The 24518-nt window shown below is 44.1% G+C and overlaps 1 protein-coding gene across 4 annotated transcripts in view; it reads right to left on the bottom strand.

Moving 5' to 3' along the window:
* Nucleotides 1-24518, bottom strand: part of rapgef1b (Rap guanine nucleotide exchange factor (GEF) 1b) — a 92424-nt gene that overhangs the window by 1413 nt on the left and 66493 nt on the right. For 3 of the 4 annotated variants that reach the window (XM_045693056.1, XM_045693053.1, XM_014141709.2), the window contains exons 11-24: nt 7566-7655; nt 7038-7120; nt 6610-6718; nt 5760-5835; nt 5230-5314; nt 4875-4967; nt 3838-3952; nt 2203-2273; nt 2001-2085; nt 1358-1452; nt 1093-1171; nt 743-844; nt 493-590; nt 227-355 (exon numbers count right to left, since the gene is read on the bottom strand). In XM_045693056.1, coding sequence (XP_045549012.1) covers nt 227-355; nt 493-590; nt 743-844; nt 1093-1171; nt 1358-1452; nt 2001-2085; nt 2203-2273; nt 3838-3952; nt 4875-4967; nt 5230-5314; nt 5760-5835; nt 6610-6718; nt 7038-7120; nt 7566-7655 — 1310 coding nt within the window. The remainder of the gene's footprint in view (nt 1-226; nt 356-492; nt 591-742; nt 845-1092; nt 1172-1357; nt 1453-2000; nt 2086-2202; nt 2274-3837; nt 3953-4874; nt 4968-5229; nt 5315-5759; nt 5836-6609; nt 6719-7037; nt 7121-7565; nt 7656-24518) is intronic. The other variant, XM_045693050.1, reaches the window with a different exon arrangement.

Below are 24518 nucleotides of genomic sequence, written 5' to 3'. Positions count from 1 at the left end.
TATTGTAGTCTTATTGATTGATATGAAATAGACCAAGGAAGGCAACTGATGGATGCCACAAAAAAAATCGGAACTCATGATGAGCCACAGTGGCTCCGCAAGCCTACAAAGGGGGGGGGGGGCGCTGCCAGTTGCCCATCCCTGAAATAGACCATATTTATACCATGCGCTCTATCTGTTTGGAGATTTGTGGATGCTTTTCTCCTGGGATGACCTTTCTACTCACATTTGCTGGAAGCGCCTCATGCTGTCCAGGATGTTGAACTGCTGCCAGCGCTTAGAGAAGTTGACCTTCCCATCGATGAGATCAGGGTTCCCCAGGTGGACGAAGGTCAGGTCCTGCAGGATTAGACCGCTGGGAGAAGAGAGGAGGATGAGTTTAGAGAGGAGAGAAGAATAGAGAGATAAAGACAGACAGTCCTATGAAGAGTAGACTAAAACCCAATGTGATGAAAAATCACCCGGCTCAGGTGTACATGTACACAGACTTACAGGTATGGGATGCATGGAGGCTCCACGTCGGCCAGAGCCGCCCGGTACGCTCGGAAAGACGACGAGCTGTCAATCAAAGTGCAGTATTCCTCCAATCCCTGGGAGAGACCAACAGTGTGTCACAATGTGTTATACCCATAGTATATTAAAAAGACATGCCATAGAAATACAATTCAAAAATGTGAGTGTGGATATCTAGTATAGCTATATCACATGTTTGTTAGACTTAATACACTACTGTTTGACTCACCTCTGATGTCTGTTTCTGCCACTCCAGTCTGCGGATGGGGGCTGAGTCCAGGGCAGACAGTATTGCCAAGTACGAGTTGAAATTGTTCAACTTTCTTAAGTGCTACATAAGAAGAGGAGAAACAGGATAAGAACAGTTGTCCAGAGAGTTAGTCATTAACTAGATATAGTAAGGCCGTCATTGTAAATAAGAATTTGTTCTGAACTGACTTGCCTAGTTAAATAAATAGTTAAATAAAGGTAAAATAAATATATACATATATTTTGTTATATATTTAGTTATATATATATATATATATATATTTAGTTAACAGGAAGAACTGTGGTTGTATGAACGTTGAGGTTGGTCACCTTCATGATCTTAATGAACTTGAGGAGCAGCTTCTCTCTGTCCTGGCCTTTCTCCTGCTGAATGATTAGAGAGCGCACCCTAGAGGACAAACACAAACAGTGTTCTGTGAGAGAGAAAGTGAGACTGTGTGTAATTTCTTTTGCCATTTTGAGGTGTTGAACAGCCATTGCAAAGCTAGGTGACTTAGGAGTGATAAGGTCTATCTGGTGGGAGTTATGTAAAGCATAGACAGCCTGTAAGTATAGGCTCAGGTCCAGCTCTCACCAGTAGCTCATATTGTTAAAGTGCTCTGTGAACTGAGTCAGATTGGGACTCTTTTCCTCGTTCTGTTCCTTGGCCCAAAGCAACACCTCAGGAATCTAAGCAGAGACAGAGAGGGAGATATAGAGTTAGGATAGTCAATAACACCAACACCTCAGGAATCTAAGCAGAGACAGAGAGGAAGATATAGAGTTAGGATAGTCAATAACACCAACATCTCAGGAATCTAAGCAGAGACAGAGAGGGAGATATAGAGTTAGGATAGTCAATAACACCAACACCTCAGGAATCTAAGCAGAGACAGAGAGGAAGATATAGAGTTAGGATAGTCAATAACACCAACACCTCAGGAATCTAAGCAGAGACAGAGAGGGAGATATAGAGTTAGGATAGTCAATAACACCAACACCTCAGGAATCTAAGCAGAGACAGAGAGGGAGATATAGAGTTAGGATAGTCAATAACACCAACATCTCAGGAATCTAAGCAGAGACAGAGAGGGAGATATAGAGTTAGGATAGTCAATAACACCAACATCTCAGGAATCTAAGGAGAGACAGAGAAAGAAGGAGAGATATAGGGTTAGATAACTGGAGCACAATGAGAATTGGAAGCAAAACAAGGACAGTAAAGGGCTCTCTGGTACCTCGATGTTGTAGAAAAGTTCTGCATCCAGGAGCGTGAGCTGATCGGCGATTTCATGGCTGCGGAAGTCATGCAGCGTTCCGGGCCTGTGGTCACACACACAAAAACACTTAATGACAGAAAGTAAACATGGATGGTGCAAGAAGAGGTTGTCATAGCCCCTCCCATTGTCTCCTGACCCTTAACCCCTGGTTGACGCCTACCTGGCGGACACGCCCCGGGCGGCCAGCGGCTTGAGCGAGTTGGTGCAGCGCAGCAGCTTCTTCTGCTCCACCTTCAAAACAATAACAATTCATTTACAGACATAACATTCAAAATGCCTCCCAATCACAAGCTACTGCAGAATGAGAGCCTTTCCTGAATATTCTAATTGACATTAACAATAGATCTATACACCACAGCACTTTTATTAAGTGCAACACAGTGTGAAGGTGTTAAAGGGGATAGGTGTTAAGGTGAAGGTGTTGAGGTGGGTGAAGGTGTTGAGGTGGGTGAAGCTGTTGAGGTGGGTGAAGCTGTTGAGGTGGGTGAAGCTGTTGAGGTGGGTGAAGCTGTTGAGGTGGGTGAAGCTGTTGAGGTGGGTGAAGGTGTTGAGGTAGGTGAAGGTGTTGAGGTAGGTGAAGGTGTTGAGGTGGGTGAAGCTGTTGAGGTAGGTGAAGGTGTTGAGGTGAAGCTGTTGAGGTAGGTGAAGGTGTTGAGGTGGGTGAAGCTGTTGAGGTAGGTGAAGGTGTTGAGGTGAAGCTGTTGAGGTAGGTGAAGGTGTTGAGGTGAAGCTGTTGAGGTAGGTGAAGGTGTTGAGGTGAAGGTGTTGAGGTGGGTGAAGCTGTTGAGGTAGGTGAAGGTGTTGAGGTGGGTGAAGCTGTTGAGGTGGGTGAAGCTGTTGAGGTGGGTGAAGGTGTTGAGGTAGGTGAAGGTGTTGAGGTAGGTGAAGGTGTTGAGGTGGGTGAAGCTGTTGAGGTAGGTGAAGGTGTTGAGGTGGGTGAAGCTGTTGAGGTAGGTGAAGGTGTTGAGGTGAAGCTGTTGAGGTAGGTGAAGGTGTTGAGGTGAAGCTGTTGAGGTAGGTGAAGGTGTTGAGGTGAAGCTGTTGAGGTAGGTGAAGGTGTTGAGGTAAAGCTGTTGAGGTGAAGCTGTTGAGGTAGGTGAAGGTGTTGAGGTAGGTGAAGGTGTTGAGGAAGCTGTTGAGGTAGGTGAAGGTGTTGAGGAAGCTGTTGAGGTAGGTGCTGGTGTTGAGGTGAAACTGTTAAGGTAGGTGAAGGTGTTGAGAGGTGAAGGTGTTGAGGGAGGTGAAGGTGTTGTAAGAATATGTTGAAGATAAATACACAACGCAGAAGACGAGAGGTCAAGAGTGCTAAAAGTCAATAGCGTAGTAACGGTCAATAGAGTACTAACAGTTAACAGGGAATTATCAATGGAAATAGTTGGGTTTTCAGTTCAACGTCTGTTAGGAATGTCAGTCCTGAACTCATAGCTACGTGTGGCACATTCTCATTGGTCCAACCTGAAATAGGATACTTGTTATTTGGCCATCGGCCCAGTTTTATTGCAAGGAATTGTAATTGGCCAACACATGCTAGGGTTGGGCTATAATGAGCATCCTGTCCCTTTGTTGTGTGGAGAGAATCACTGGAGAGAATCACTGAGGACAAGGAAGGAACGACCATCTACCTCTTAGCATAACATTATGATTTATCCTCTTTCAATAAACCTATTTTCCTCCCCCTGATTTGCTTTGGGGTCTGCGTTATTAAAGAATAACATCAACTGCTAAGAGTGTTGAGGTGAAGGTGTTGAGGGAGGTGAAGGTGTTGAGGGGAAGGTAGTGGTGTTGTTGGACAGACCTTGTCCAGGATGTTCTTGCGGAGCACGCGGGCCAGACTCAGCTCGCCGTTACACACCAGCCTGAACACCAGGTCCATCAGCTGCTTCAGGATGTCCTCTGTTAACTCCACCAGACTGATGGAAAGGGGGGAGAGGAGAAGATTAAAGGGAGGAGAAGTTAATTCACTTAACACTGAAAGGTAAGTTAACATTGAGGGTTGTCTGCTTCCAACACACTCTTTGGAAGTCATTTCTATTCTGTTGGATCCCCAGGGCTATCTACTGCCTAGAAAAATTGGAGCTTAAACAGTAAAAAGCCACTTCTGTGGCTGTACTGAGAGTCTGAGTAAGGTACTGTATATAATATGTGGCTGTACTGAGAGTCTGAGTAAGGTACTGTATATAATATGGGGCTGTACTGAGAGTCTGAGTAAGGTACTGTATATAATATGGGGCTGTACTGAGAGTCTGAGTAAGGTACTGTATATAATATGTGGCTGTACTGAGAGTCTGAGTAAGGTACTGTATATAATATGGGGCTGTACTGAGAGTCTGAGTAAGGTACTGTATATAATATGTGGCTGTACTGAGAGTCTGAGTAAGGTACTGTATATAATATGTGGCTGTACTGAGAGTCTGAGTAAGGTACTGTATATAATATGTGGCAGTACTGAGAGTCTGAGTAAGGTACTGTATATAATATGTGGCTGTACTGAGAGTCTGAGTAAGGTACTGTATATAATATGTGGCTGTATTGAGAGTCTGAGTAAGGTACTGTATATAATATGTGGCTGTACTGAGAGTCTGAGTAAGGTACTGTATATAATATGTGGCTGTACTGAGAGTCTGAGTAAGGTACTGTATATAATATGTGGCTGTACTGAGAGTCTGAGTAAGGTACTGTATTAATATGGCTGTCGAATCTGAGTAAGGTACTGTATATAATATGTGGCTGTACTGAGAGTCTGAGTAAGGTACTGTATATAATATGTGGCTGTACTGAGAGTCTGAGTAAGGTACTGTATAGATTCTATAGAATATGTCCATCCATACTCACCACAGTTCGTCCACCAGTCTAACGAGCACAAAGAAGGTGTTCTTGCTGACCCGCTTCTTAAACGTGTCTGGACTGTGACAGAACCTGGTGTATGTGGTCTGTGGTCAAGGAGAAATGACTGAAATGACCTGCACTCTCAAGTATTACGTCCCACATTCACAAAACGGTGAATATATTTTCCACTCTCACAGAAGTCACTTTAGGTGACAACATAGTTGGGACACAATCAGGTTTACCTACACACCTTTTCTGTATTTATCTCATCACCACAAGCCAAATCCATTCAGTTGTTAGTATTCCAACACACAATATTCTAGCTGGTGTTGAGACACTCGAGGCGACCAAAAAAGGATATCTGTAGTGGAGCTTCTTAATGAGGTCCTCTGGGCTGATAAAGGTCCTGTATGTGGTCAGGAAGACCTCACAGTACAACACCAGATCTGTAAGGGAGCAGAGGAGAACACCACCCCTTTAGTCCACCCGTTTAAAAGTCCACCCCTTTAAAAGTCCACCCCTTTAAAAGTCCACCCCTTTAAAAGTCCACCACAAATCATCTGAGGTTGACAACTAAAGATGGATCATCTCAACTTTAGAGAACATGGATGACATGAATAGATGGGACACCTCTGGTAACCTCTGATATTCAGAGAAATAAGCTGGTCAAGACATACTGTAAGTCAAGACATACTGTAGCTATTCTACAACTTAACATTTCACTGTAGACCAATTTAACAGACAAAAAGCATGATCAGATCCCTCTGGTTTGAACTACATCTACAATACACACACACACACACACACACACACACTCTGCCACTGACCCAGAACCACAGTAACACACATTTTAATAGGGGCTGATGTCGAACGGTGATAAATGCTACCTACCTTTGCGGTCTGTCTCTGTGGCGTGGACTAACAGAATATCCCTTGATCCAGCACGCACATCAGGACCATCGTCATTCTGAGAGAGAGAGAGAACGAGAGAGATGAATAGATGGAGAAAAAGGGAGGCAAGGCAGATCGATAGAGAGGGGTGAGGCAGATAGAGGGGAGTGAGGCAGATAGAGAGATGGGGGAGCGAGGCAGATAGAGAGATAGAGAGAAAGAGGGTTAGGGAGAGATTTTATGAGGATTAAGGCAGGAATGCAGTCTAGTCCAAAATGCAGCTCACTCCTCTCTGTCCATGCTCTCTCTCCCTCCCAGCCCTGCACCAGCTCCACTGACGAGAGAGCGAGAATGAGAGAGTGGGGGGGGGGGAGAGGGCTGCTATACGCAGGACATACACTGATCACACAAGCAGACAGATCCCCAACAATAAAACTCTAATTTACCGCTACAGTTGTCCTTTGTTGTTTAACCAGACCTCCCTCTCTCTTTATCCCTTTCTGACCTTGCAGAATGGGGACCAGCACACACACACACACGCACACGTCTGTCAGACTGCACCAAACCGAAAAAAGGAAAGGAAAAATAATTTGAATGGAGAAACATCCCCTGCAGTTCCTCTAGAGGTCAGTAGTAGACTAAGAGATAGAAGGAATGTGAGTGAAATGTGAATATCACCAGTGTGAAGGTTTCTTATGTCAGAGTTTCACATACAGTATGTAACATGAACAAAATAGCATTTAAAGAAATTGTAGCCAAAGACAACCACAAGCGTTCTAGAGACAATGCTTACTTAGCCAATAGACATGGGTAATAATGTTAGTTCAGTCATGAATGAAGGCAGAATTACCTCCTGTTTGAGTGTTATCCGGGACATGATCTCCTTGTGGTCGATGAGAGAGAGCTCATCCACTTCCTCCTCATCGCTCTGGACCGAGTCTGTAGACTTCTGCCTCCTGCTGACAGAAAGACCGATGGAAGCACCATTAGGTCTGTTTACCTAAACTTACATACATAGACATCGAATGATTACCTAGAATAAAATTGTTACCCATGATAAATGTTCCATTCAAATTGCACTGGTCAGAAGGGGCTTAGTCTCTTCTAGTAATTCTCTCTCTATGCTTACATAGACCTAGCATTGGTCATTAATCAGTATCCATTTCATTCAATTGCGGATTTACCTTCTAGGATCACCGGATCAAGTAAAGACATTACGCCTGAAGGGGAGAGGGAGTGTTTATGCAATGTGACCTGAATGGTCACTTTATCTCATACCTGTCCTTGTCCAGAGCCTTCTTGCTATTGGAGGAGTGCATTTGTGGGGCGGGGTCTTGAATGACATCGTCAGCAGCGATTGGCTGTGAGGGGCAGAGTAATCTCTGTCAAGGTAGGTTGAGCAGCAGTAATCATGGAACACCAACACATTATTTACACAAAGGCTGTCTCCATCAAAAGAGTTGAAATGGAGTTTGCTCCCCCTAATGTAATAGGTAGAAGTTGTCATTAACCACTGATACAGATATTTGCTCATCCGCTTAATGGTTACAGTTAGTATTGTTGCAAAAAATCTGATCCTAGAGCTGTAATTTCTTAAGGAAAACAGTCCTAAACTGCCTTACGTAGTCATGTGTTTATTTTCCCAAGCTTTAGCACACAACGTTTGGCATAAAGCAGGTTTTTAAAGGATCAACGAGTTTAGTCTGCTTTGTGCTTTCATTTTTTTGCCATGGAAAATAGAGTATTGTAGTATCGTGATACTGGTATCGTGACAATCCTACTAGGTTGAGTGCATTAGTTATTTACTCTGAGGCAGGGAGGCAGCTCCAGCTCCCCATTGGCCTGGCTGGATGAGTACAGGTTGACATACTCGCCCTCGCCACCCTCGTCGGCGCTCTACGGGAAGAGAAGAGGGACACCATGGTTGAGAGGGACGGCCACAAAATAACTTAGCATATAACATACTGTGGGGACAGCAAACTCAGGGCTACGGTGAGGTATGGAGAAGCACTTCTACATTGAGTTGTATGGTTTTTACTGGGTGGAAGTGTCAATAATTGGCCACCAGGTGGCACTGGTGTACATGTTTAGTGTTTAATGAGTGTACAGTATTTCAGTATAATGAGTGTCTGTTACACATGACGGTGAACAGGTGAAACACAGTCAAAAGTTCTATGGGTTCCATTTAGACCCACAACTACAATCAGTCTGGATAATACAATAAGCAGTAGTCAAGAATCACCAAAACAGGAGGACATCTTTCACTATGGTCCACAGTTTAGATGCTTTGTGATTACTGGTATGACAAGATAAATGGTCCTGGAAATCAATGAGTCACCAACAATGTTATTGTCTGACGGGCATCCACCTTAAAATGACTCCTTATTACTGAAACATATCGCCCCTTTATCATCTTCTGTCTGTCTGTCTCTGTCTACCAATATCACCTGTCTGTCTGAGTCAGGCTACATCTGTCTGTTTATCTGTCTGTCTGTGTCTGCCCGTCCGTCCGTCTGTCTGTCTGTGTCTGCCCGCCCGCCCTTCCATGTCTGCCCGCCCATCCGTCTGTCTGTCTGTATCTGCCCGCCCATCCGTCTGTCTGTCTGTCTGTCTGTCTGCCCGCCCATCCGTCTGTCTGCCCATCCGTCTGTCTGCCCATCCGTCTGTCTGTCTGTCTGCCCATCCGTCTGTCTGCCCATCCGTCTGTCTGCCCATCCGTCTGTCTGCCCATCCGTCTGTCTGTCTATCCGTCTGTCTGTCTATCCGTCTGTCTGTCTGTCTGTCTGTCTGTGTCTGCCCGCCCGCCCTTCCGTCCGTCCGTCCGTCAGCTCACCACTGCCGAGGTGCGGAGGAGAGAGTCAGTTAGAAGAGAAGTGGTCTCAGGAGGAGGAAGACAGACGGCCACAGAGCCCAATGAGTCGGCCAGGGAACCGTTGGGCCCGCCCCTGCTGCCATCCAATATAGTGGCATTGGTCAAGGCGACCTGGTCTGAACTCTGCGATTGGTGGGAAGTAGGAAAGGAAACCAGGAATCAGGAAAGAAGGACAGTGTTATGACAGTTTGAGAAAATAAATCAGGCAGAATCAAAGCTGAAAAGTAGAAAGAAAAAAAGTCCCCATCAGCACCTCCTCTCCTGGACTAAAGTGGATGTATGGTTCAACATACTGTAACAATGAATGGACTGATATCAATCTTTCCATGCCTTCCATGTGACTGTATGTGTGTAAGTGTGAATCAGAGTGTGTGTTTGTCTGAGATTGTGTAGTCATGGCGACCAGGTGAGCAGATTCCTGTGAGGAGGAGAAGCAGAAAGCTAGTAACCTGCTGTAACACGCTGTGCACTGTCTACCAACCCTGTTATGTTCAGTAGCGGTATATGGGCCAAATCAGAGAGGAAGCCAAGCCAGTGAAAAGCCATATTACAACCTATGGTGTGATAATTGTGTTGTTTGCTCTATAACCCATTCGTTCATACGCCACCAAGGTATACAACAAAAAGACAACAGTCACACAGTGGCAGAATAAATTCAACTACACATAGGCTTGTTTCATCACAAAACTGTAGAGCAACGACTATCCAGTGAAGTCCACAAAGCAAATACTGCATTTAACAAACAGATCACCTGCAGCATGGTCAAGCAAGTTCATGTTTTAAAATAGCTTACTCTTACTATAAACTAGTGATTTAGAAGCACAGAGTTACCGCAAGGCAGCACAGACAACAGGAGCACTGCCCCTGCTATCCCAGCTACATATCAACTTAAACATTTAAAACATCAACAAGGCTAATACAGTGCATTCAGAAAGTATTCAGACCCCTTGATATTTTCCACATTTTGTTACGCCTTATTCTAAAATAGATTTTTTTTAAATCCTGTCAATCTACACACGATGCCCCATCATAACAAAGCAAAAACAGGTTTTTATACATTTTTGCTAATTTATTACAAATAAAAAACAGAAATATAATATATAATATATGTACATAAGAATTCAGACCCTTTACTCAGTACTTAGTTGATTTACTTTTGGCAGTGATTACAGCCTTGAGTCTTCTTTGGTATGACGCTACAAGCTTGGTACAACTGTATTTTGGGAGTTTCTCCCATTCTTCTCTGCAGATCCTCTCAAGCTCTGTCAAGTTGGATGGGGAGCGTCGCTGCACAGCTATTTTCAGGTCTCTCCAGAGATGTTCGATCGGGTTCAAGTCCGGGCTCTGGCTGGGCCACTCAAGGACATTCAGAGACTTATCCTGAAGCCTCTCCTGTGTTGTCTTGGCTGTGTGCTTAGGGTTGTTGTCCTGTTGGAAGGTGAACCTTCGCCCCAGTCTGAGGTCCTGAGTACTCTGGAGCAGGTTTTCATCAAGGATCTCTCTGTACTTTGTTCCAGTCATCTTTCCCCTCGATCCTGACTCGTCTCCCAGTCCCCACAGCATGATGCTGCCACCACCATGCTTCACCGTAGGTATGATGCCAGGTTTCCTCCAGACGTGACGCTTGGCATTCAGTCCAAAGAGTTAAATCTTGGTTTCATCAGACCAGATAATCTTGTTTCTCATGGTCAGAGTCCTTTAGGTGCCTTCTGGAAAACTCCAAGTGGGCTGTCATGTGCCTTTTACTGAGGAGTGGCTTCCGTCTGGCCACACTACCATAAAGGCCTGATTGGTGGAGTGCTGCAGAGATGGTTGTCCATCTGGAAGGTAATCCCATTTCCACAGAGGAACTCTGGAGCTTTGTCAGTGACCATTGGGTTCTTGGTCAACTCCCTGACCAAGGTCCTTCTCCCCCCAATTGCTTAGTTTGGCTGGGCAGCCAGCTCTAGGAAGAGTCTTAGTGGTTCAAACTTCTTCCATTTAAGAATGATGGAGGCCACGGTGTTCTTGGGAACCTTCAATGCTGCAGAAATGTTTTGGTACCCTTCCCCAGATCTGTACCTCGACACAATCCTGTCTCGGAGCTCTACAGACAATTCCTTCGACCTCATGGCTTGGTTTTTGTTCTGACATGCACGGTCAATTGTGGGACCTTGTATAGACAGGTGTGTGCCTTTCCAAATCATGTCCAATCAATTGAATTTACCAGTCAAGTTGTAAAAACATCAAGGATGATCAATGGAAACAGGATGCACCTGAGCTCAATTTCGAGTCTCATATCAAAGGGTCTCAATACTTATATAAATAAGGTATTTCAGTTAATCTCTAAGAGACAGAATGTGTCTCCTTCCTGAGAAGTGACGGCTGTGTGGTTCCATGGTGTTTATACTTGAATACTATTGTTTGTACAGATGAACATGGTACCTTCAGGAGTTTGGAAATTGCTCCCAAGGATGAAGCAGACTTGTGGAGGCCTACATTTTTTCCCCTGAGGTCTTGGCTGATTTCTTTTCATTTTCCCATGATGTCAAGCAAAGAGGCACTGAGTTTGAAGGTAGGCCTTGAAATACATCCACAGGAACACCTCCAATTGACTCAAAAGATGTCAATTAGCCAGAAGCTTCTAAAGCCATGACATCCTTTTTTGGAATTTTCCAAGCTGTTTAAAGGCACAGTCAGCTTAGTGTATGTAAACTTCTGACCCACTGGAATTGTGATACAGTGAATTATAAGTGAAATAATCTGTTTGTAAACAATTGTTGGAAAAATTACTTGTGTCATGCACAAAGTAGATGACCTAACCGACTTGCCAAAACGATAGTTTGTTTAACAAGAAATGTGTGGAGTGGTTAAAAAACGAGTTTTAATGACTCCAACCTAAGTGTATGTAAACTTCCGACTTCAACTGTATATCCATCCTGCACTGCCTGTCTAAAGCCCTCGAAAGCCAAGTGAACAAACAGATCACCAACCATTTCGAATCCCACCTTACCTTCTCCACTATGCAATCTGGTTTCCGAGTTGGTCATGGGTGCACCTCAGCCACGCTCAAGGTCCTTAAAGATATCATAACCATCGATAAAAGACAGTACTGTGCAGCCGTCTTCATCGACCTGGCCAAGGCTTTCGACTCTGTCAATCACCGCATTCTTTTCTGCAGACTCAATAGCCTTGGTTTCTCAAATGCCTCGCCTGGTTCACTAACTACTTCTCAGATAGAGTTCAAATCGGAGGGCCTGTTGTCCGGACCTCTGGCAGTCTCCATGGGGGTGCCACAGGGTTCAATTCTCGGGTTAACTCTTTTCTCTGTATATATCAATGATGTCGCTCTTGCTGCTGTTGATTCTCTGATCCACCTCTACCCAGACGACACCATTCTGTATACATCTGGCCCATATTTGGACACTGTGTTAACAAACCTCCAAACAAGCTTCAACGCCGTACAACACTCCTTCCGTGGCCTCCAACTGCTCTTAAATGGAAGTATAACTAAATGCATGCTCTTCAACCGATCGCTGCCCACACCTGCCTGCCAGACTAGCATCACTACTCTGGACTAGAGGTTGACCGATTATGATTTTCCAACCCCGATACCGATTAATCGGCCGATTTGTTTTGTTTATTTGTAATAATGACAATTACAACAATACTGAATGAACACTTATTTTAACTTAACATAATACATCAATAAAATCAATTTAGCCTCAAATAAATAATGAAACATGTTCAATTTGGTTTAAATAATGCAAAAACAAAGTGTTGGAGAAGAAAGTAAAAGTGCAATATGTGCCATGTAAGAAAGCTAACGTTTAAGTGCCTTGCTCAGAACATGAGAACATATGAAAGCTGGTGGTTCCTTTTAACATGAGTCTTCAATATTCCCAGGTAAGAAGTTTTAGGTTGTAGTTATTATAGGAATTATAGGACTATTTCTCTCTATATGATTTGTATTTCATATACCTTTGGATGTTCTTATAGGCACTTTAGTATTGCCAGTGTAGCTTCCGTCCCTCTCCTCGCTCCTACCTGGGCTCGAACCAGGAACACATCGACAACATCCACCCTCGAAGCGGCGTGCAGAGCAAGGGGAACAACTACTCCAAGTCTCAGAGCGAGTGACGTTTGAAACGCTATTAGCGCGCACCCCGCTAACTAGCTAGCCATTTCATATCGGTTACACCAGCCTAATCTTGGGAGTTGATAGGCTTGAAGTCATAAACAGCGCAATGCTTGAAGCATTGCGAAGAGCTGCTGGCAAAACGCACGAAAGTGCTGTTTGAATGAATGCTTACAAACCTGCTGGTGCCTACCACCGCTTAGTCAGACTGCTCTATCAAATCATAGACATAATTATAATAAACACACAGAAATATGAGCCTTAGGTCATTAATATGGTCGAATCTGGAAACTATCATCTCGAAAACAAAACGTTTTTTCTTTCAGTGAAATACGGAACCGTTCCGTATTTTATCTAACGGGTGGCATCCCTAAGTCTAAATATACCTGTTACATTGCACAACCTTCAATGTTATGTCATAATTACGTAAAATTCGGGCAAATTAGTTCGCAACGAGCCAGGCGGCCCAAACTGTTGCATATACCCTGACTCTGCGTGCAATGAACGCAAGAGAAGTGACACAATTTCACCTGGTTAATATTGCCTGCTAACCTGGATTTCTTTTAGCTAAATATGCAGGTTTAAAAATATATACTTGTGTATTGATTTTAAGAAAGACATTGATGTTTAGGTACACGTTGGAGTAATGACAGTCCTTTTTCGCGAATGCGCACCGCATCGACTATATGCAACGCAGGACAGGCTAGATAAACTAGTAATATCATCAACCATGTGTAGTTAACTAGTGATTATGATCGATTGATTGTTTTTTATAAGATAAGTTTAATGGTAGCTAGCAACTTACCTTGGCTTCTTACTGCATTCGCGTAACAGGCAGGCTCCTTGTGGAGTGCAATGTAAAGCAAGTGGTTAGAGCGTTGGACTAGTTAACCGTAAGGTTGCAAGATTGAATCCCCGAGCTAACAAGGTAAAAATCTGTCATTCTGCCCCTGAACAAGGCAGTTAACCCACCGTTCCTAGGCCGTCATTGAAAATAAGAATGTGTTCTTAACTGATTTGTCTAGTTAAATAAAAGGTGTGTAAAAAAAATATATATCGCAAATCGGTGTCCAAAAATTCCGATTACCGATTGTTATGAAAACTTGAAATTGGCCCTAATTAATCAGCCATTCCGATTAATCGGTCGACCTCTACTCTGGATGGTTCTGACTTAGAATATGTGGACAACTATAAATACCTAGGTGTCTGGTTAGACTGTAAACTCTCCTTCCAGTCTCACATTAAGCATCTCCAATCCAAAGTTAAATCTAGAATTGGCTTCCTATTTCGCAACAAAGCCTCCTTCACTCATGCTGCCAAACGTACCCTCGTAAAACTGACCATCCTACCGATCCTTGACTTCGGCGATGTCATTTACAAAATAGCCTCCAACACTCTACTCAGCAAACTGGATGTAGTCTAATCCCAGTGCCATCCGTTTTGTCATCAAAGCCCCATATACTACCCACCACTGTGACCTGTATGTAAGTAGCACACCCAACTACCTCATCCCCATATTGTTATTTATCCTCTTGCTCTTTGCACCCCAGTATCTCTACTTGCACATCCTCATCTGCACATCTATCACTCAAGTGTTAATGCTAAATTGTAATTATTTTCCCTCTATGGCCTATTTATTGCCTTACCTACCTAATCTTCTACATTTGCACACACTGTACATAGATTTTCTATTGTGTTATTGTCTGTATGTTTGTTTATTTGTAACTCTGTTGTTGTTGTTTTTGTCGCACTGCTTTGCTTGATCTTGGCCAGGTCACAGTTGTAAATGAGAACTTGTTCTCAACTGACCTACCTGGTTAAATAAAGGTGAAATAAAAAATAATAAAAGCAACTTGAAACATTGCATCAACTATCAACTTGGTCCAGCAGGAAGCTTGCACTAACAAACTTGCAACATTGTATAAAATATTCTGGACTGATCAAAGCATGACATGTTTTTTGGTTTTACGCCTAGTGGTTATCAAAGGGAGAGAGACAGAAAGATTTTTGAAATAGGCAACATTCAGGAACTATTGTCATTCTCAATGGAAGTAAAAACAGACTGTTTACTTGCTGTTTGAGGTGAAGAAAATGTGTATTTTGAGAAGCTGCACAGCTCATTATTGGTGGTGAATTAAGACAATCAGATCCACAAATGGGCAAATGTATAAGCCTACATTTGCGCGCAGGCCTGGTAGCCAACTTCTATGTGTAATCAGGTGTGTGTTCTTACTCAACATTGATGGGAGCGCTCCAAACAAAACAATTAATACATTGACAACTCGTACATGGAATGAAATAAATCAAAACTTGTTTCTCACAAGTGTAGCCTAGGTTGTGTGCTCTAAAAACAACGTGTCCATTCCGACAATGAGAACTGTAAAAGACTGGAATAATAATAATAATAATAATAATAATAATAATAATAATAATATATTGAATGCACTACTAGAAATTACAGTAACCAAACAACCATTGTAGATGAGAAATTATGTACACTACCATTCAAAAGTTTGGGGTCACTTAGAAATGTATTTTTTTGAAAGAAAAGCTAATTTGTTGTCCATTAAAATCACATCAAATTGATCAGAAATACAGTGTAGACATTGTTAATGTTGTAAATGACTATTGTAGCTGGAAACGGCTGATTTATTTTAATGGAATATGTAGATATTCCATAAAAAATCTGCCGTTTCCAGCTACAAATGTCATTTACAACATTAACAATGTATATTTCTGATCAATTTGATGCGATTTTAAATGGGCAACGAATTAGCTTTTCTTTCAAAATCAAGGACATTTCTAAGTGACCCCAAACTTTAAACGGTAGTATACTTCTGGTGATACTGGTGCCAGCCCTGTAGCCTAAGCAATGAATTAGTCCACTGAGACAGGCGTCAATCAAGACGTGCCATAATTTTGTCTCGGCCGACTAATAGCCCATCAACCAATATTTTTTATTTTTTTATGTTTTTATTTAACCTTTATTTAACTAGGCAAGTCAGTTAAGAACAAATTCTTATTTACAATGACGGCCTAGGAACAGTGGGTTAACTGCCTTGTTCAGGGGCAGAACGACAGATTTTTTCCTTGTCAGCTCGGGGATTCGATCTAGCAACCTTCCGGTTTCTGGCCCAACCCTCTAACCACTAGGCTACCTGCCGCCCCACAAACCAAACAATCGACTAAATGGGGTCAACCCTACATAGATCACTGATAAACACCACACACAGGCGGGCGTGTACACACCATCTATCTATCTATCTATCTATCTATCTATATATCTATCTATCTATCTATCTATCTATATATATATATATATATATATATATATATATATATATACACTGCTCAAAAAAATAAGGGGAACACTTAAACAACACATCCTAGATCTGAATGAAAGAAATAATCTTATTAAATACTTTTTTCTTTACATAGTTGAATGTGCTGACAACAAAATCACACAAAAATAATCAATAGAAATCCAATTTATCAACCCATGGAGGTCTGGATTTGGAGTCACACTCAAAATTAAAGTGGAAAACCACACTACAGGCTGATCCAACTTTGATGTAATGTCCTTAAAACAAGTCAAAATGAGGCTCAGTAGTGTGTGTGGCCTCCACGTGCCTGTATGACCTCCCTACAACGCCTGGGCAAGCTCCTGATGGCGGATGGTCTCCTGAGGGATCTCCTCCCAGACCTGGACTAAAGCAACTCCTGGACAGTCTGTGGTGCAACGTGGCGTTGGTGGATGGAGCGAGACATGATGTCCCAGATGTGCTCAATTGGATTCAGGTCTGGGGAACGGGCGGGCCAGTCCATAACATCAATGCCTTCCTCTTGCAGGAACTGCTGACACACTCCAGCCACATGAGGTCTAGCATTGTCTTGCATTAGGAGGAACCCAGGGCCAACCGCACCAGCATATGGTCTCACAACGGGTCTGAGGATCTCATCTCGGTACCTAATGGCAGTCAGGCTACCTCTGGCGAGCACATGGAGGGCTGTGCAGCCCCCCAAAGAAATGCCACCCCACACCATGACTGACCCACCGCCTAACCGGTCATGCTGGAGGATGTTGCAGGCAGCGGAATGTTCTCCACGGCGTCTCCAGACTCTGTCACGTCTGTCACGTGCTCAGTGTGAACCTGCTTTCATCTGTGAAGAGCACAGGGCGCCAGTGGCGAATTTGCCAATCTTGGTGTTCTCTGGCAAATGCCAAACGTCCTGCACGGTGTTGGGCTGTAAGCACAACCCCCACCTGTGGACGTCGGGCCCTCATACCACCCTCATGGAGTCTGTTTCTGACCATTTGAGCAGACACATGCACATTTGTGGCCTGCTGGAGGTCATTTTGCAGGGCTCTGGCAGTGCTTCTCCTGCTCCTCCTTGCACAAAGGCGGAGGTAGCGGTCCTGCTGCTGGGTTGTTGCCCTCCTACGGCCTCCTCCACGTCTCCTGATGTACTGGCCTGTCTCCTGGTAGCGCCTCCATGCTCTGGACACTACGCTGACAGACACAGCAAACCTTCTTGCCACAGCTCGCATTGATGTGCCATCCTGGATGAGCTGCACTACCTGAGCCACTTGTGTGGGTTGTAGACTCCGTCTCATGCTATCACTAGAGTGAAAGCATTGCCAGCATTCAAAAGTGACCAAAACATCAGCCAGGAAGCATAGGAACTGAGAAGTGGTCTGTGGTCCCCATCTGCAGAACCACTCCTTTATTGGGGGGTGTCTTGCTAATTGCCTATAATTTCCACCTGTTGTCTATTCTATTTGCACAACAGCATGTGAAATTTATTATCAATCAGTGTTGCTTCCTAAGTGGACAGATTGATTTCACAGAAGTGTGATTGACTTGGAGTTACATTGTGTTGTTTAAGTGTTCCCTTTATTTTTGAGCAGTGTATATATAAAAGACACTAAACCTAAGGCAACATGGGTATGCAAAAGTGTAGTGAGAACGAATGAGGATGTTTCCACTGACGACTAAGGACAGTTTATATTCTTTCCACCCAACAAAATGTTCCAACATACTATTCCCCACAAATGTACAACCATAAAACCTACTAAACACACACACACACACACACACACACACACACACACACACACACACACACACACACACACACACACACGAGAGAGAGCGGAGAAGAAAGATTTTCCACTGAAATGGCATTGTTGGCACTAAATTTAATTACTAAATCATATATATTGCATATATTTTCTATTTCCTTCCAGACCTCCCATCCTCATGGCATCCCCCCAAAACATCACGCCCCGAGGACTTGAGGAATGTGAACATTCCATTGGCACAAACACTGGGAGGGGATTGAGGGGTTGGGGGAGGCATGAGAGGTGTAAGAGTGAGAGGAGGGGGAGGGTGAAGTAGACAGGGAGCGGGAGAAGGGTGGATTTAAATTGTAAAGTGTACTGTAATGTTTAACGTGTAAATGAAGTTGGATTTGATTTAGTGGGCAAAAATGGGTAGAGGTGAAGAGGACTTAGAAAGGGAGAAGAGCGGTAGAGGAAGAAGGGTAGAGGGGGAAGAAGAAGAGCAGGAGAGGGAATCTGTTTTGCATCAGGCCGGGTCCAAATGGAGTGATTCCACAGGGAGATCCCGACCTCCTCAGCGTGGCCCCCACACCCAGGGGCCATACGCAGTCAGCCCACTCCCGAAGACCAAGATCATCTGCCTCATATCCATTAGAGATCAAGGGTCAGGGGATAACAGCAGCAAGTGTTAGATGTCCTCCAGTGATTTTTTTAGTGTTGAAAAGTGATATCCCAAGTATAAATACAGTAAAGTACACAAAGGGGGGAAGAGTTTTGGGCAACATTTAGTTTTTAGACAACTGCAAAACTTCAAAAGTAGGGCATTCAAGGAGTTGGTCTGATGGGAATCCGTGATTCGCTTGATGAACAATTGAGGAGCAATATGTTAAGGATGGTGATGTTGCTTTATGTTTTTGTCAGCACATTGATCATATGTTGTTGACCAGATGATCTAAGAATGCACAGAGCACAACTTTGGCTTGCTATACTTTTGTGCTACTTCTAATGTGGATCATTCCAAGATGGCGTAGCAGTGCAGACGTGATTTGTTGTCCTCTCATTTACTTTTTGTCTTTTTTGTCTTTTTTGTATATATATATTCCAATTTATTTTTCAATCTCTTTTTCAATTTTCAATTAAATATACCTTCTGGTAACCCGCCTCACTCAATGTGACACGGATCCGCTATTTTTTTTAGACCCTATAGCCAAAACTTTCATCAGAAGGTAGCCAGCTAATTAGCTATTTAGTCATTGTTAGCCACTGCTAGCGGCCTTTACCCTCTGCTCAGGCACCAGCTGGTTTTTTAGCCTGGATAATACCTGCCAGCCTCGGACTGTTTTTCTCCACTACAATGCCAGATGCCTGCCGTAAACCCTGGACCATTGATCATCACAGCTAGCTAGCTGCCACTGAGTGACCCAGCCCCGAAGCTAGCCCTGAGCCAGGCACATCTCCCAGCTAGCAAACGAAATTACCACAACTACAATACCTCTTTCGCCATCTGACCCGGTCCCTTTGTCGACACGGCGCCCCGCCGTACCACCACGACTGGTCCGCAGACGTAATTCCATCAGCTGTGCCTCCAACCAGCCTTTGCCGGACGACGGAGCAGGCGCTTCAACTTACCCCGGACTGCTAACTTTAAACGCTGTGTCTCCCGCGTGCTAGCACAGTAACGACTACCCCGCGGCTTCCCTGTTCCATCTATTGCTGTACACTGGACCCTATGATCACTTGGCTACATTGCTGATGCCTGCTAGCTCTCCCAATCAACACCTGTGATTGCTTTATGCCTCGCTTTATGTCTCTCTCAAATTTCAATATGCCTTGTATACTGTTGTTTAGGATAATTATCATTGTTTTAGTTTACTGCGGAGCCCCTAGTCCCACTGTACATGCATTAGATACCTCCTTTGTCCCATCTCCCACACATGCGGTGACCTCACTCAGTATAACCAGCGTGTCCAGAGATGCAACCTCTCTTATCATCACTCAGTGCCTGGGCTTACCTCCACTGTACCCGCACCCCACCATACCCGTCTGCACATTATGCCCCGAATCTATTCTACCACGCCCAGAAATCTGCTCCTTTTATTCTCAGTCCCCAACGCACTAGACGTCCAGTTTTGCTAGCCTTTAGCTGTACCCTCATCCTACTCCTCCTCTGTTCCTCGGGTGATGTGGAGGCTAACCCAGGCCCTGTGTGTCCCCAGGCACTCTCATTTGTTGGCTTCTGTAATTGAAAAAGCCTTGGTTTCATGCATGTTAACATCAGAAGCCGCCTCCCTAAGTTTGTTTTACTCATTGCTTTAGCACACTCCGCCAACCCTGATGTCCTTGCCATGTCTGAATCGTGGCTTAGGAGGGCCACCAAAAATTCTGAGATTTCCATACCCAACTACATTTTCCATCAAGATAGAACTTCCAAAGGGGGAGGAGTTGCAATCTACTGCAGAGATAGCTTGCAAAGTTCTGTCATACTTTCCAGGTCTATGCCCAAACAGTTCGAGCTTCTACTTTTAAAAATGAATCTCTCCAGAAATAAGTCTCTCACTGTTGCCGCCTGTTATAGACCTCCCTCAGCTCCCAGCTGTGCCCTGGACACCATATGTGAATTGATTGCCCCCCATCTATCTTCAGAGTTCGTTCTGTTAGGTGACATAAACTGGGATATGCTTAACACCCCAGCAGTCCTACAATCTAAGCTTGATGCCCTCAATCTCACACAAATTATCATGGAAACCACGAGGTACAACCCTAAATCCGTAAACATGGGCACCCTCATAGATATTATCCTGACCAACTTGCCCTCCAAATACACCTCTGCTGTTTTCAAACAAGATCTCAGCGATCACTGCCTCATTGCCTGCATCCGCTATGGGTCCGCAGTCAAACGACCACCCCTCATCACTGTCAAACACTCCCTAAAACACTTCTGCGAGCAGGCCTTTCTAATCGACCTGGCCCAGATATCCTGGAAGAATATTGACCTCATCCCGTCAGTCGAGGATGCCTGGTCGTTCTTTAAAAGTAATTTCCTCACCATCTTAAATAGGCATGCCCTTTTCAAAAAATGTAGAACTAAGAACAGATATGGGCCTTGCTTCACTCCAGACCTGACTGCCCTTGACCAGCACAAAAACATCCTGTGGCGGACTGCAAAAGCATCGAATAGTCCCCGCGATATGCAACTGTTCAGGGAAGTCAGGAACCAATACACACAGTCAGTCAGGAAAGCAAAGGCTAACTTTTTCAAACAGAAATTTGCATCCTGTAGCTCTAACTCCAAAAAGTTTTGGGACACTGTAAAGTCCATGGAGAACAAGAGCACCTCCTCCCAGCTGCCCACTGCACTGAGGCTAGGTAACACTGTCACCACCAATAAATTCATGATAATCGAAAATTTCAGTAAGCATCTCTACGGCTGGCCATGCTTTCCTCCTGGCTACCCCAACCCCGGCCAACAGCTCCGCACCCCTCGCAGCTACTTGCCCGAGCCTCCCCAGCTTCTCCTTCACCCAAATCCAGATCGCAAATGTTCTGAAAGAGCAGAAAAACCTGGACCCGTACAAATCAGCTGGGCTAGACAATCTGGACCCTCTCTTTCTAAAATTATCCGCCGCCATTGTTGCAACCCCTATTACCAGTCTGTTCAACATCTTTCGTTTCGTCCGAGATCCCTAAAGATTGGAAAGCTGCCGCGGGTCATCCCCCTCTTCAAAGGAGGTGACACTCTAGAACCAAACTGTTACAGACCTATATCCATCCTGCCCTGCCTTTCTAGTCTTTGAAAGCCAAGTTAATAAACAGATCACTGACCATTTCGAATCCCACCGTACCTTCTCCGCTGTGCAATCCGGCTTGTTGTCCGGACCTCTGGCAGTCTCTATGGGGGTACCACAGGGTTCAATTCTTGGGCCGACTCCTTTATCACTAGTTACACACCATCTGCTCATCATCATCTGCTCATCTATCACTCCAGTGTTAATCTGCTAAATTGTAATTACTTTTCTACTATGGCTTATTTATTGCCTTACCTCCTCATGCCATTTGCACACACTGTATATAGACTTTCTTTTCTCTTTATATATCAACGCTCTTGCTGCGGGTGATTCCCTGATTCACCTCTACGCAGACGACACCATTCTGTATACATCTGGCCCTTCTTTGGACACGGTGTTAACTAACCTCCAAAACGAGCTTCAACGCCATACAACACTCCTTCCGTGGCCTCCAACTGCTCTTAAACGCTAGCAAAACCAAATGCATCCTTTTTAACCGTTCGCTGCCCGCACCCGCCCGACTAGCATCACTACTCTGGACGGTTCTGACCTAGAATACGTGGACAACTACAAATACCTAGGTGTCTGGCTAGACTGTAAACTCTCCTTCCAGACTCATATCAAACATCTCCAATCCAAAATCAAATCTAGAATCGGCTTTCTATTTCGCAACAAAGCCTCCTTCACTCACGCCGCCAAACTTACCCTAGTAAAACCGACTATCCTACCGATCCTCGACTTTGGCGATGTCATCTACAAAATAGCTTCCAATACTCTACTCAGCAAATTGGATGCAGTCTATCACAGTGCCATCTGTTTTGTTACCAAAGCGCCTTATACCACCCACCACTGCGACCTGTATGCTCTAGTTGGCTGGCCCTCGCTACATATTCGTCGCCAGACCCACTGGCTCCAGGTTATCTATAAGTCTATGTTATGTAAAGCTCTGCCTTATCTCAGTTCACTGGTCACGATAACACGCGCTCCAGGAGGTATATCTCACTGGTCATCCCCAAATCCAACACCTCCTTTGGCCACCTTTCCTTACAGTTCTCTGCTGCCAGTGACTGGAACGAATTGCAAAAATCGCTGAAGCTGGAGACTTACATTTCCCTCACTAACTTTAAACATCAGCTATCTGAGCAGCTAACCGATCGCTGCAGCTGTACATAGTCCATCTGTAAATAGTCCACCCAATCTACCTACCTCATCCCCATATTGTTTTTATTTACTTTGCTGCTCTTTTGCACACCAGTATCACTAGTTACACACCATCTGCTCATCATCATCTGCTCATCTATCACCACAGTGTTAATCTGCTAAATTGTAATTACTTTTCTACTATGGCTTATTTATTGCCTTACCTCCTCATGCCATTTGCACACACTGTATATAGACTTTCTTTTTTTCCTATTGTGTTATTGACTGTGCGCGTGTTTATTCCATGTGTAACTCTGTTGTTTCTGTCGCACTGCTTTGCTTTATCTTGGCCAGGTCGCAGTTGTAAATGAGAACTTGTTCTCAACTAGCTTACCTGGTTAAATAAAGGTGAAATAATATATATATTTTTTTTAATCACTAGTAGGCCTACTGTATATACTAGTATTGATGTCTGTCAGCCCTATGACTTGATGGACTAGCCCATTGTATTGACTTAACTCTGTGTCATTGTGGATTCTATATGTTCAAAGTTGTTTTTATGCTCCTTTGCTACAAAACCAATTGCACTCTGGGACATTAAAGTTGAAACTTGGAGCCATTGAGAACAAAATAAACGCGTTTATCATGCGTGCAGCTAACCACCTCAACCTCATTCATCACCAGGTATAGTCCATCTGCTGTGGAGGTCCCTGGCGCAAAGACAGTACAGTACTATCACTTGCTCACGTAAGGTAGCTTGCTTTGTATGAATGAAATTTGGGACTCCTCTTTGTCTCCACTTTGTTCCACAGTATGCACCCACTTCTGTGTCAGTTGTTTCATTAGTCAAAACGCATTACTTTGTATCCTATGATACAAAGCCTGAGGTGGCTTAGAACACACTGCAACAAATGCACACGTAGTACGTACACGCACACTTACAGGTAACTGCCAAAATAAAGGAAACACTTAAGTAAATGAGGAATAGAAAGAATATTGAAAGCAGGTGCTTCCACAAAGCTGTGGTTCCTGAGTTAATAAAAAAAACGAATCAAATTGTATTAGTCCCATGAGCCGAACACAACAGGTGTAGACCTTACAGTGAAAAGCTTACTTACGAGCTCTTAAGCAACAATGCAGTTAAAAAAATGTGTTTTTTTTTTTAATTAACAAGTAATTAAAGAGCAGCAGTAAAATAACAATAGCAAGACTATATACAGGGTGGTACCGGTACAGAGTCAATGTGCGGGGGCACCGGTTAGTTGCGGTAATTGAGGTAATGTGTACATGTAGGTAGAGTTATTAAAGTGACTATGCATAGATGATAACAACAGAGCGTAGCAGCGGTGTAAAAGCGGGTGGTGGAGGGCTATGCAAATAGTCTGGGTAGCCATTTGATTAGCTGTTCAGGAGTCTTATGGCTTGGGGATAGAAGCTGTTTAGAAGCCTCTTGGACATAGACTTGGCGCTCCGGTAACGCTTGCCGTGCGGTAGCAGAGAGAACAGTCTATGACTAGGGTGGCTGGAGTTTGACAATTTTTAGGGCCTTCCTCTGACAACGCCTGGTATGGAGGTCCTGGATGGCAGGAAGCTTTGCCCCAGTGATGTACTGGCCCGTACACACTACCCTCTGTAGTGCCTTGCAGTCGGGGGGCCGAGAAGTTTTTAAAAATGTATTTCACCTTTATTTTACCAGGTTGGCCAGTTGAGAACAAGTTCTCATTTACAACTGCGACCTGGCCAAGATAAAGCAAAGCAGTGCGACAAAAGCAACACAGAGCTA

This window comes from Salmo salar, chromosome ssa01, assembly GCF_905237065.1.
Source record: "Salmo salar chromosome ssa01, Ssal_v3.1, whole genome shotgun sequence".
Taxonomy (NCBI): Eukaryota; Metazoa; Chordata; class Actinopteri; order Salmoniformes; family Salmonidae; genus Salmo; species Salmo salar.
This window is presented reverse-complemented; position numbering and strand designations above follow the sequence as displayed.